At 36.6% G+C, this 14,985-nt stretch overlaps 1 protein-coding gene across 1 annotated transcript in view; it reads left to right on the top strand.

The window, feature by feature from the left end:
- gbe1b (glucan (1,4-alpha-), branching enzyme 1b) overlaps positions 1-14,985 on the top strand; it is a 323,593-nt gene that overhangs the window by 236,340 nt on the left and 72,268 nt on the right. Inside the window, exon 13 of the mRNA XM_030152339.1 lies at positions 1,410-1,594. Coding sequence (XP_030008199.1) covers positions 1,410-1,594 — 185 coding nt within the window. The remainder of the gene's footprint in view (positions 1-1,409; positions 1,595-14,985) is intronic.

The raw sequence follows: 14,985 nt of genomic DNA on the forward strand, positions 1-14,985 counted from the left end.
TACTATACCTCTATGTTCTAGCTGCAAGACACAATGTTATAAATAACTTTGACGGAGTTGTATTTGGGAAAAATATTCCAAAATATCACTGAATAAAGTATAAAGTTCATTGTTTACACACATCTGTATTAAGGTATCATCAAGTTTTCTTCTTCAGTCTAATACTCACAGATGCTTATTTTAACAGTCACTCAAAATAACACAGTCTTATAATCTTCACATGCTGCATCAGCTGATAGTTTACATTATAGCTCTGTTAGTTTAGCTCTGTTTTCAGACAGAAATCAGCCACAGTAAAACCATAAATCACCTCTGTTTTCTGTTCAGTTTGTGCTGTCAGTAGCTGAACTACAGATGTGTTCAGCCAAACAAGGTCAGAACTGTCACAGTTTAGTCTGAACTGTGTATCAACAAACAGCAACTTGGCAAAGAAAATAACATCACATAATAACTTTGAACCTTCATAAGCCTCATAAATAAACTCAGCCGTGTAGAAGCATCAAACTCCATTGTTTCCATTTAGAGCTGTGTCCAGTGGAGAAAACAACAGTGTTTCCTATTTAATCACTGTCACTTTCTTTGACTCTGAAAGATCTTGCTTAAACATTTTGTTAATTTTCAACACTATGAAATAGCACAGATATGCTAATACATAGAAATATAACATATAAATTTCCCTATGGGATGAATAAAGTATCTATATATCTATCTGTCTGTCTGTCTGTCTGTCTGTCTGTCCGTCCGTCCGTCTATCTATCTATTGTAATGGAAATATTACTTATATCCATATATATATCCATAACACTGTCTGTCTGTCTGTCTGTCTGTCTGTCTATCTATCTATCTATCTATCTATCTATCTATCTATCTATCTATCTATCTATCTATCCATCTATCCATCTATCCATCTATCCATCTATCCATCCATCCATCCATCCATCCATCCCAGCTCCTTTAAAAGAATCTTTATTATATATGGGTTTGTTTATTATATTTAGTTAATTTGCCTATTTGTCTGTCTTATTGTAGTACCATTTATTTGTCTTTTATATATCTAATTATTTCTGACTGTGAATATATTGTCTTATTTGTACACATTACATTTGCTCGTAATATTGCCACTCTGTACTTTTTATACACAGACAAGGTTTTCGTGTTTTTGATGTTTCTGACAGGGAAACACAGGAAACTCAGCACCTCTGTTTTCATCTCGATATGCCAGATAAAAGGGTTTATCATCAAATGAAAAAAACAAACAAAACATATAGCAGTGCATTTTTCTAAGCAGACCAGATGGCATGTAACAGATGACAGCGCTCATTACAAGCAGACTTGAGATGTGTTTTGGACTCGTGAGCGTCTCTATTATGTACATTCTTTAATAAGAAACCCTTTTTTCTGTGTTGTAGGGAACGAGTTCGGCCATCCCGAGTGGCTGGATTTCCCCAGAGAAGGCAACAATCAGAGTTACCACTACGCCCGACGGCAGTTTAACCTGGTAGATATGGATCACCTCCGCTACTGTCAGCTCTACGCCTTTGACCGGGACATGAACCGTACTGAAGACAAGTACGGCTGGCTGGCTGCTCCACCAGTAAGGACATCACTGTGTAGTAGTACTCTGTCTGCAGACACTTGGCAAAATCACAGGAAATGACTTAGGCTATGTTCACACAGCAGGTCTTACTGCACAATTCAGATTTTTTTGTGAAATTCCATTTTTGTGTGCTCGTTCATGTTATGAATGAATGAATGGTTTATTTTTGGTTTGTACAGTAATCACTACACACAGTACAACAACCACAATAAACACAATAAAAATAGGACCAATGGCCCTGTAGCTTACCAGCCAAATGAAAAGCTTTGGGAAATGTATACAGATGTCATTTCTTATCACCCAGTTCTGTGTATTTATTATATTACAGAAATAGCCCATGTTTTGGTCATATTCCAAGCAGATCTGTAAAAAATTCAAATTCCAACTTGATATCATTGATACTTACTAATTTATTATTATTAATAATAATAATAATAATAATAATAATAATAATAATAATAATAATAATAATAATTTTATTTTTATAGCACCTTTAAAAACAAAGTTTACAAAGTGCTTTGTCAGAGGGCACAACAGCAGGATACACGAAGCAAGGAAAAACACTAAAACAGAAGCAACACAATTAGAGAGATGTATGAACAAGTTAATAATCAAACAGGATCAAATTTAAAAATTTAAATTAAAAATTAAGGTTAAAAAGGGGACAGACATCACATAAAAGCAAGTCTATAAAAATGTGTTTTAAGAAGTGATTTAAAAGATGTTACTGATTCCGCAAGCCTTATCTCCTCGGGCAGGCCGTTCCAAAGTTGAGGGGCCCTGATGGAAAATGCCCGGTCACCTTTTGATTTAAGCCTCAACTTTGGAACAGCCAGGAGCCCTCTGCTCGAGGATCTAAGGCTGCGTGCTGGCTCGTAGTCAACTAGCATTTCTTCTATATAACTTGGGGCCAGGCCCATTCGAGCTTTAAAAGTGATCAGTAAAATCTTAAAATCAATTCTAAAACATACAGGGAGCCAGTGGAGGGATGCAAGGGATCAATCCACTTCCCATCTGTTATAATGGGAAAATTTCTCGAAGTCGCACCAAATCCAGAATCAGATCCAGATCGAAATAATTTCAACACATTGTGTTGACATCATCATAAAGAAGCTGTATACCAAGTTTGAAGTCAATCAGAACTGTAGTTTCGGAGAAGAAGACGATTGAAATTTTTTCCCCAAAAGAGCCCATGTTAAATTTTCCGTAAGTTCCCGGATCCAGAAGAAGAACCTGATCAGCATGTGGACATTATGTTTTGGTCATCTCCCCATCAGGGCTGGACTGTAGAAATTTACACTTGTTATCATTTATATTTACTGAGTTATTGCATTGATCCACTTCCTATCTCTTATAATGGGGAAATTTTTCAAAGTCGCACCAAATCTAGAATCAGATCCAGATCCAAATTGTTTCACTAACTTTTGTTGACATTATCATAAAGAAGCTGTATACCAAGTTTGAAGTTAATCGGAATTGTAGTTTTGGAGAAAGAGACGATTGAATGTGTGGTGCAATGGCTACTACGTCTGTACAACAAAGTATTTAGACGCGGAGGCGGAGTCAGGAGTGGTGGAATAGTGATGTTAGCGGCTTCACTCACACAGACTTCATTCATAATTTCCGAATGACAATAAAAACGTTTAAATATATCTGTGACCGCCTCTCCGCAACACTCTCACGACAAGACACTCATCTCCGGTGACCTATAACTGTTCGCAAATTTAGTTTTTTCTTTTGTTCAGACAAGTCTGAACAAAAGAAAAAACTAAATTTACATAAACAGAAGACAAAATGAACGTCTTTAGCCTTAACTGTTCGCAAGCATGTTGCAGTCGGGCTGTACTGGCATTTCAATGACGTAAAGGTCGGATAAATGCGACCTGGCCGTTCAGACTGATGTCGCATTGCAAAATATCCAATATGTAGGATTACATATGAAAGTGGCCTGGGTCGGATTTGAAAAAAATCGGATTTTTGCCGTTCAAACTGTGTTTAACAGGTCAGATACAGGTCAAATAGTGGCAAAAAAAATCGGATTTGGGCCACATTGGTCTGCAGTCTGAATGTAGTGTTAGTCGCAGATGATGCCCGTAATTATCGGCCTCTCAACCTAATGTTAAATCTCAGCTCGACTCATTTAAAAGGAAACTAACCTTTGGACATTTGTGTTTTTCTGCTTCCAAAATGGTAAGTGCTGTTGGTCCGAGGCAGGAGGAGATAAATGCACCCTAAAGAGAGGTTATTTTGAAAATGTCTTGTTTCTCTCTCTCTGCTGTCAAGGTGAACAGTAATAGATTTCACTCTCGTGCTCCATCCGTCTCTCTTTGCCTGTAATTGAAGCCTATGGTAAAAAATGATGTTTTATCTTTAGAGAGTCTGGTAGCAAAGTAATATGATAATGTAAATGGTGAATGTGGCTAAAACTGACACGGATTATATGTTAGATTGTGTAATTGATTCAAAAACACCTCCCCGGGAATCAGTCCTCGCATTAGCACTGCTTCACCTTGTAGCATTAGAGTCTGACCTGCAAATTCCTCCCTACTAGACTGACAAATGCAGCAGAGCAGGACATGTATAAGAGCGTAATTAGAGACGCGTCTAGTTCAGAAGAATTATTTCTGCATATTAGTCTATCTGTCAGAAATGCGTTGCGACTTAGTGGAACCTCTTGCACCTTTTACAACTCGATGAAACAAAGCCTCGGAGGTAGGGCATGGGAAAGCAGAGTCTGGCTGATTTCTATGCTCCTTTTTAGGGTGAATGGGAGGGAATCCTGATCCCTGAGGATGCGACTGGCAAGGAGTATGCATACATTTGGCTTCAGTGCTGACACACAGGGTGCAATTTCACTTGGCTGTTTCTATTCCTTTTTATGTCAAGCCATATAGCAGATGACAGCCCTTCAGTCTATACTGCAAACATAATCTAATTGTGCTCTGTCTTTTATGTATACACTCAAATCGTGTGTAAAATAATTATGAAAGATAATCTTGGCAGTTTAAGGTTTCGCATTATGTGCAAACCTTACAGCAGATTGGAGGGAAAAAAGGAAGCAGGAAGACACTCCATATGGTGCATGTACAGAAATACTGGGACACACGGATACAGCTTGGTGGACTTCCCATCCTATATTATAAAAGGGAAGTGGACTCTGTCTGTCTGTGTGTGTGTCTCAGGCATCATACAAAATCCAGAAAGAGCTGACTGCTGCAGTTTGGCATACTTATGTATTTTTGGCCAAGGAAGAGACTAGCAAAAACAGCAAGTTGATAGGACCGATATTTTGGGAGATATTAGTAATTTTGGAATACAATGGCCTCCCAATGGCCAGTCCCGGTGCTATGCCCAGAATCATAGGCTGTTTCTCAATATCAAGAACGCAGAGTACAGTCTTGCAAAGTCGGCGAGTATGGTCTTGGTAAGAACGGTCCCAGAGAACGTACTTCCCAAAAATGAAAGTCCAACTGTAACTTATACTGTAACTAATTTACTCCATCTGTTCCCTTATGTAGTTCCCGCAAATCACCACAATGTCACTCGATTAGATTCCAATACATTTGTACTAGTATGTACAGGTCATTTATACGTTTTATATATTTTTCAAAACTGTAATACATGTCGTCGGTTCAGCCGGGCACAGCCGCCCAGGTCCTGCTCAAGCTGGCACGGACTGCATCTTGGGAATTATTTCCCAGCCAAGTCTACACGAGTCACCAACCAGTGCATCCTTGGTTTAAGCTAGCTGACAAGAACAACATCCTGGTATTCCATACATTCTTGGTTTATGCGAACTTTCAAATGGAACAGTACTTGGGCTGCAACTGAAGACGTTTCACGAGAACGGAAGAACAGACAAGAATGCATGTTGAGAAACGGCCATAGACTCATTATTGAAGTGAGTTACCTAGCAACCGATAAACAATAGGGCCACATTGCCATGGTGTCAGATTTCATGTGCAGAAACAGACACGCCAGCTGAGAGGTTATTCAACTGAAAATTCCAGTGGAATTTAGCAAGAAAGTAAAGGAATGAACTGTATCAGAGGATCTGGAACCCGTCATTCCCCACCGGTCAACGCGCTAGTTTATATTATAAAAGGGAAGTGGACTCTGTTTTTGTGTGTGATTCAGGCATCACACAAAATCCATAAGAGCTGACCGCTGCAGGTTGGCATACTTATGTATTTTTGGTCAAGGAAGAGACTAGCAAAAACAGCAAGTTGATAGGACCAATATTTTGGGAGATGTTATTAATTTTGGAGTACAATGGCCTCCCAGTGAGCAATGCCCAGAATCATACAATCATCACTGAAGTGAGTTACCGAGCCAAAGATAAACAATAGGGCCACGTTGCCATGGCGTCAAATTTCATGTGCAGAAACAGACATGCCAGCTGAGAGGTTATTCAACTGAAAATGCCAGTGGAATTTACCGAGAAAGTAAAGGAATGAACTGTATCAGAGAATCTAGAACCTGTAATTTCCTGCGGGTCAACGCGGATCAACGCGCTAGTTTATAAAAGGGACGTGGACTCTGCTAGTGTGTGTGTCTTGGGCATCACACAAAATCCAGAAAGAGTTGACTGCTGCAGTTTGGCATTTTTATGTATTTTTGATCAAGGAAGAGACTAGTGAAAACAGCAAGTTGATAGGATCAATATTTTGGGAGATATTAGTCATTTTGGAATACAATAGCCTTACAATCACGTTGCTATGCCCAGAATCATAAAATCATCATTGAAGTGGGTTACCTAGCAACAGATAAACAACAGGACCATGTTGCCATGGTGTTAAATTTCATGTGCAGAAACAGACATGCCAGCTGAGAGGTTATTCAACTGAAAATGCCAGTGGAATTTAATGTGCTAGTTCCTGTTAATATGATATAAATCATGATAAAAATCTTCATGTCAGTTTCTGTCATGAAAACCAAGTCCCGCCCATTCCAGTTGTGCACCATGACACCTCCTTTCAGAAAAAAAAAAATATTACATTTAATGGCAATTGATGAGAAATTTTTTGATCTGTTTCAATTATTTATACATATATATGTGAATTTAAAAGCTAATTTTACCTGTCAGTTTGTTGTAAACCTATTGAACTACACTGTGGAAATGTGGAAATACAAAGACTACACAACAGCAAGTCTCTCCATGATCTGTTTTGAGCTGCTGTTTAAGTCTTGGAAGCTTCAACATGACTAGACTTGGAATGATTTACACCTCTTCTTTAATACTTGTTCACTCTTGAAGATTGAGGTAAAATGTGCTAAGGCAGCGAGTGTTGTGGTGTTGGTGACGACTATCACATGACACAACAGATGCAATCCCTTTAGCTGTTTCACACTAAACCTGATGCTTCTTTACTATTTGTAGCACAAACTGTGACTTCCTTGCCTTGAAAAAATATCTTTTAAATGGACATCACAACTCAAACACAGTAAAAAATAAATGAATAAATAAATATTGGTGTCTCTTCATTGACCACCATTCATATCTTTTTTCTGAAGACAGGTCCTATGGGCACAACTTCATCTCTCTATTATCGTAATAAATATCAAATCAGTATTTTTCTCATTTTAAAGGCTGATTTTTCTTCCAGAATCACAGTTGAAGAAACCGTTACTTTTGTTATTTATTGTCAGAAATCCAGAGAAAGATTATGATGTTAAAGAATTTGAAGCATTTTGTAAGTATTTTACATGTCAGAGTAGGGCTGTGCAATTAATCGAAATTCAATTACGATTTCGATTATTACACGCAATGATTACAAAATTATATAATCGAGAAAAAACGATTATTAATTTTGAGTTGTTTAATTCACGTGCACGCAAGCTACCATGAGTTGCTCTTCCCCGCCCCCCTCTAAGCTACTGCTGCCAGCTAGCCGGCAGGTCCACCCCAAGAGGAAAGTTGTACCTAGCGGTCTGGAAAAATAGCAGGAGAATCACAGCAGAAGTGCTTGGTAAACAAAAAAGGCAAGTCAGATTCAATTGTATGGAATCACTTTGGGTTTGATGAAGGAGACGAAGAGCAAAACACATCACGTGCAAAAAGTGTTTCGTAGTTGTGTCCGCACCGACCGCTAACACAGCAAACCTTTTTAACCATCTAAAGTTTAACCACCACCACCTTTATCATATTCTTTTCTTATGAAAAACTAAAACACATAAAAACAACTTCGTCCGCAATGCAGTCTTCAGTCTCCGAATCTCTTTACGCTGCAACTCCCGTATTAACCTAACCCTAACCCGTATAACCCTAACGTGCGTATTCTATAGGGTGTCCCATAAGTCTCCATACATAGGAAAAATAAACGTTTCTTGACATAAACCATTTTTAGTTATATAATATGCTCTATATGACTGCCATTTTGTCGGGAACACATTTCAATGCGTGCCCTCCATTGAACTATAAAGAAGAAATATAAAGAAATACATGTTAGAACGACATGTATTATGTCTCCTATGTATGGAGACTTATGGGACACCCTGTAGATGGCTGATGTATACAGAAGGCCTGAACTGAAACCTCACAGCACGCCACTGAATTTACTATGTTTCATACTACATTGAACATACTTGAATTTATAATCTGCATTTTACGTGAGTTTTTTTTTGTTTTTTTTTTTTTTGCTACAGTTCTATGGCCAGCAGTTTAATTACAGTGCACTATTTGTTTACAAAAGGAAACATACTTGAATTTACAGTACACTTATTTGATTTCAAAGATTTTTTTGTTTTGTACAAAAGTGAAAATACTTTGTTTTAGTGGTTAAAAGCTTTATTTATGTTTAAAGAGTATATTTTACATTGTTTTGCAAGAAAAAAATAAACAACTTTAAGGTTAACAAATAATCGTTTTTAATAATCGTGATTTCAATTATTGCTAAAATAATCGTGATTTTTTTTTTTTTCTATAATCGAGCAGCCCTATGTCAGAGTAAACAAAATTAACCCAAAAGTCAGATGAAAAAGGGTTTTTGCAACATTTTCTAAAATGTAAAATCATATTATGGCATTTTTCATTATTGTTCTGTACTTTTATGCATTGCTTCCTAATACTTTTCTCCATATAGTTTATGGTGTATGTTTATTAGGGATGGGAATCGAGAGCCGGTTCTTTTTGAGAACTGGTTCCCATTTGCTCGATTCCTTGGAATCGTTTGCCTGCCTGCTTAACGATTCTGCTTATCGATTCCGCCTTTGTTGCGCATGCGTGATGACGTCACACGAACGCTGCATTGTTTTGGTCAGAGCATAGCCAACATGGCATTAAGGATGAAACGCTCCAAAAAGACGACACCAGGTCCACTTCTAACACTTGCAAAGCTTCCATTTCTTCAAAAGGATAAAAATCCCTCCTCCAATATGTTCAAACATTTGTCCACACAGCATGTGATTCATTTACAGGAATGTCACGTATTTGATATGATACTTAGCAATGCTTGTGAATCTTGCAGCAGAGTGAACACCAGGGCGTCATCTGGGCCCGGTTCTGGTGCAGGCAACAAATGTCCTACCCCCTCAAATAAAAGGTTCCGAAGGTAGGGGAAAGGAAATGAGGTGCACAACAGTGGGAGACATAGAGGAATTAGTAAAGCTTTTGCAGCAACGCAGAGGAAACAAAATGTCATTTATTTTAGGATTGCACCTACACACATATATTTTGGATTGATTTAAATAATTTTATAAACACAAAAACTGACTCTTCGTGTAAATGAACTTTCAACACATTTTATTTGGCCTATCATACATTCATAAAATAACTCCAGAAAAAAGATATATCATCGACCTTTTGATTATTTTTGCCAACTTTCACATTCATTGCTCCAAATTTGCATATCAACGTCCAAACATCAGTTTTCAAAGCCCTTTTTTCCAATTACGTAGACAATTTGAGAAACAGTATCAATTCTAAAGCAAATAAAACAAAAAAAAAAAAGTCAAATGTATAATCTCATTCAATTTGTATAATTTCTATTTATTCCTCGAGCAATTTTTTTATTTTTATTACATATTTTTATTTTTATTTATTTTTATTTATTTATTTTATTATTTTTATTTATTTATTTTTTCTTTCCTAATGTTTTTACTTACATGTATTTCTCTATAGAATGTAAAAGATTTTGTGAATTATGGAACTTTCTACCCTTGTTGTTGTATACTATTATGTATATTTACTGTTCAATGTTAATTGTTCAAATAAAAAAAAAAAAAAAAATAGTAAAGCATCTTAACTTTCACTTTCACTGGTGTGACAAACACACTTGTTTGAACTCTTATTCCCTCATCCAATGAGAATTGATAAGAGAATCGATAAGGAATTGGATTGATAAGCAAAATCAATAATGGAATCAGAATTGTTAAATTGTTATCGATTCCCATCCCTAGTGTTTATAGTATAATCAAGGTTATAATAGTTTTGGATTTTTCACTATAGTTTAGTTTTACTTAGTTTTCACTTTTTTTTCCTCTAATTCAGTTGGTTTTACTTAGTTTCTAGAGCAGCTTTGATAGTTTTTATTAGTTTTCATTCTTTTCTAAATGCTCAGTTTAGTATAGTTTTAGTTTTTTCGTCCCTTTTCTCCTCTTTGCCGTCGTATTCAAATAAATCCCGTCCAGGACTCTGCTGCTTTCTCCCAGCTTAAGTCTCCATGTTTCCAGGTAGAATGGGAACGAGAAGACCATTCTAAACCACAAGTGACAAGAAGTGACGGACCGTTAAGTGCCGTATGGTGCCGCTAGCTAAAATTTGCTCGAGTGAAATAAATTAAAAATAAATCGATTTCATACCAATCCGACATTGACAAAAACGAAAATGAAGGGAATTTTATCCATAAATTTCATACGTTTTAGTTAGTTTTGTAAACACACAATACCGTTTCAGTTAGTTATCATTTTTTTCTTTTAATTGTAGTTTTATTTATTTCAGTTAACGAAAATGTTTTTTCAATTCTAGTTTTCGTCATTTCGTTAGTTTTCCTTAACGAGTATAATCAATGGTAACTAGAGTGGACCTTATTAAGATTATTTTTAAGTCACATAAAAATGATGCGCAGCGCTCAAATTATCATGAATTAATCATTTTATTGAGACAAAAGAGGTCTAAATAGAATGACAACAGATATAAAAACAAGCCTCATCCGTGACCATGTGATCCTTAACATTTCGTCATAAGATTCCAGCCCTGAGATGCCTTTTTCTTGGGATTTTAACCAATCAGTATCTAGAAGTTGGGTGTTCTTCTACAGGTGCATCTTTCCTAAACCATGGTTAAAAAGGATAAGACGGAAGGAGTGGAGTCGTGTGCGTAGATCCATCATTCAAACTATGTATAATTCACCATTTAATTAAAGACACTGGGTAAGTTGTCTGAAGACCAGACTTAAGTAACGTAGTCGTGCAATAAATCAGTTCCAGGAAGCGGTGGGAAGCAGCACTATCGCAAAATGACTTTGTAGAACATCACTCACAGATTATGCCAATAACTGCTCAGAGATACCGCTGATAACCAGATGAGCCTCCAGCTTATCAATGACATTGCCAAGGTAATGCTGTTCTGTGGAAATACTGTATACCTTGGTTCACTGTCTTACAAGGTGGAAGGGTCCAAGGGCATTTTGTGCTGAAAGTGATAAGCGTGAGAGGAGCTATCGGCAATTTCCCCTCGTATAAATGAGCTGAAAGGAAATACCAAGCTTAAATACGTACTATGCAGGATTTTCGAACATATAGACTCGGACAATAATAATCCTCAGTCGTCACTTATGACCCAGAAGTGGGTGGTGGTGTGTTTACTTGCAGTGACGATGCCCTCTGCCTGTGTTTTCTTATGTTTTTGTTGTTTTTCTGTTTTTGTGGCCATCAACATTTAGGTAGTGTGTGTACCTTCAGCTAATAGCAACATTGCACCAGGTGTGAGGGCAGGACTCTTTTAAAAAAAAAAAAACACACTCCAGCTACATCATTGTCTCCTCTGTCTGCTCTTGGTGTGTGGTGGTTTGTGTGTCTATGTGACTGTGGGCCAAACTGAACGCACAAACAGACCTACACCGACCACGGCATGATGAGGCGTGTGCTTCCAGAACCTTCCCACAGGCTGGCACCAACATGTGGACGCATTTATCTAAACTGGGGTGAAAGAACCACAAAATAACATCTATCTCTGTAACTCTAGCTTTTCCAAACTTAGGATAGACACCCGTAATGATTGCTGTTAATGTTCCTAATTAAAATAGAAGAAGAGTGCTCATTTTTGTTTGACAATAGCCATGGGAGAAACAGAGGAGAGGCCTTAATGACTGCGTTTACATGCACATCACTGTCCCAGATACTGGATTTGAGACACGCAGATACTGGAGTACTTGGAGTACTCTGATGATATCCCAGATGCTGTTATGCATGTATACAGTACTGTGCAAAAGTCCAATTCCACCTTTAGCTTTGTTGTTTTTGCAGGGCTGGAATGCACATATATATTTATTACTCCGCCCCCCCCCCCCCCCCGACGGAGAGGCAAGGGGTATTGTTTTTTTGGTTCAGTTTGTTTGTTTGTTTGTTAACACTCTAGCAGCAAAACTATTAGTTGAATTAATACCAGATTGGGTTTATAGATTACCAGTGACCCAGAATAGATGTCATTACATTTTGGGAACAGTAGGTCAAAGTTCAAATGTTTTATGAATTTTCAAAAATAAAAATTTCCTACTTCTAATGGGTGAAATTTCACATCTGTAGCAGCAAAACTATTGGTTGAATTCATACCAAACTGGGTGTGTAGATTGCCAGGGATGCAGAATAGATCTGGTTACATTTTGGAACGGTAGGTCAAAGTTCAAATTTTTTATGAATTTTAATTTTTTTTTTTTTTTCCCCATTTACTTATAATGGGCAAAATTTCAAATGTCTGTAGCAGCAAAACTATTGGTTGAATTCACACCATATCGGGTTTATAGATTGCCAGTGACCCAGAATAGATGTGATTACATTTTGGGAAATGCAGGTCAAAGTTAAAATTTTTATGAATTTGAAAAAAATAAAATAAAATTCCCATTTACTTTAATGGGCAAAATTTCACGTCTGTAGCAGCAAAACTATTGGTTGAATTCACACCATATCAGGTTTATAGATTGCCAGTGACCCAGAATAGATGTGATTACATTTTGGGAAATGTAGGTCAAAGTTAAAATTTTTTTTAATTTCCCCCCAAAAAAATTTCACGTTTACTTATAATGGGCAAAATTTCACATCTATAGCAGCAAAGCTTTTGGTTGACTTCATACCAAAATGGGTTTATAGATTGTAAGTGACCCAGAATAGATGTCATTACATTTTGGAACAGTAGGTCAAAGTTCAAATTTTTTATGAATTTTTTAAATATCCCCCCCCCCCCCCCCCCCCCCCCCCATTTACTTATAATGGGCAAAATTTCAAATGTCTGTAGCAGCAAAACTATTGGTTGAATTCACACCATATCAGGTTTATAGATTGCCAGTGACCCAGAATAGATGTGATTACATTTTGGGAAATGTAGGTCAAAGTTAAAATTTTTATGAATTTAAGAAAAAAAAAAATTCCCATTTACTTTAATGGGCAAAATTTCATGTCTGTAGCAGCAAAACCATTGGTTGAATTCACACCATATTGGGTTTATAGATTGCCAGTGACCCAGAATAGATGTCATTACATTTTGGGAAATGTAGGTCAAAGTTAAAAATTTTTTGAATTACCCCCCAAAAAATGTCACATTTACTTATAGTGGGAAAAATTTCACATCTGTAGCAGCAAAGCTTTTGGTTGACTTCATACCAAAATGGGTTTATAGATTGTAAGTGACCCAGAATAGATGTCATTACGTTTTGGGAAATGTAGGTCAAAGTTAAAATATTTATGAATTTAAAAAAAAAAAAAAAAAATCCTATTTGCTTTAATGGGCGAAATTTCACGTTTGTAGCAGCAAAACTATTGGTTGAATTCATACCAAATTGGGTTTATAGATTACCTGTGACGCAGAGTAGTTGGAAAAAGTAGGTCAAAGTTAAAATTTGTGGTGAATTTTTAAAGTTGTGTATTATTAATTATGAATTAAGCAAAAACATCTGGTTAAAGGTTATCTCACTTTAGTATCCCTATTGGGAATTTCTCTGCATTTTACCGATCCTAATACACTGCAAAAATCAAAATGTTACCAATAGTATTTTCCTTATTTCTAGTCAAAATATCTCATCACATTTAAAATAAGACATAATCACCTAACGAGTAACTTTTCTGTGAGATATGAGAACTTATTTTTAGACAACAGATCTTGAAAATCTTATTTCAAAAAATCGTACTATGATTATTTTCACTTGTTCCATTGGCAGATTTTTTCATTTAATTCAAGATATTTTTGCTTAATTCAAGCAAAAAAAATCTGCCAATGGACCAAGTGAAAATTATCTTGCAAAGATTTCTTGAAATAAGATTTTCAAATTCTGTTGTCTAAAAATAAGTTCTTATCTCACTGAACAGTTACTCTTTAGGTGATTATGTCTTATTTTAAGTGTGATGAGATATTTGGACTAGAAATGAGAAAAATACACTTGGTAAGATTTTGATTTTTTTTTGCAGTGTGTTTGCACGTCTGGATCCCAGGGGAAAAAATGTTGAAAAAGTTCGACATCTCCTGTTATAAATCATGGCTTTGTGGCTAATGTTACCCCCTCTGTGTTCATTCATGCTTCAGCTTAGATGACCTCTACAACTCTCTCCATGGTTCATGTAAGTTTAAGGAAAACTATGAATTTTCTGTTGACAAACTGCTGAAAAAAAATGGAATTTCTGTTTGGAAAGTGCTCCGATTTTGATAAACTTAACTTAAACTTTAAGTCTATAAACCTGTTGTCTAATTGTGAGAGGTCGTCAGAGTTGTTAATCTGCTCTGGTTAAGTTTTCAAAGTAACTGTGATGAACAATGAAGAAAACATATGGAGTCTCTGTTCCACTTCATGATGAGCTGGATTTATAATTAATTTTCAAGTCTTTAGGGCTGCATATGTTCTGATATTAATTTAGATTACAAACAATCATCCACAGTTTGGGTCTCCAATTCCACTGCTTTGCCAATAATATCCAGCTTCTTATCTCCGCCAACACCATCTCTACTGCCATCCGCTCTACCGTGGAAAAACTGCATCACTGAAATAAAATCCTGGCTTTAAAACAATTTCCTCAAACTTAACTGCGATAAATCACAATTTACCATCAGTGGGCCAAAACCACTGTCCATATCCATCCAGGATTCACCCTCTTGGTACGGTTTTTGACCGAACCCTGTCTATAATCCTGCACCCGTCACCTAAAGCATCCACTGATCTAAAGTGTTGAACATGTTTTTTACCCAC

This window comes from Sphaeramia orbicularis, chromosome 13, assembly GCF_902148855.1.
Source record: "Sphaeramia orbicularis chromosome 13, fSphaOr1.1, whole genome shotgun sequence".
Lineage (NCBI taxonomy): Eukaryota > Metazoa > Chordata > Actinopteri > Kurtiformes > Apogonidae > Sphaeramia > Sphaeramia orbicularis.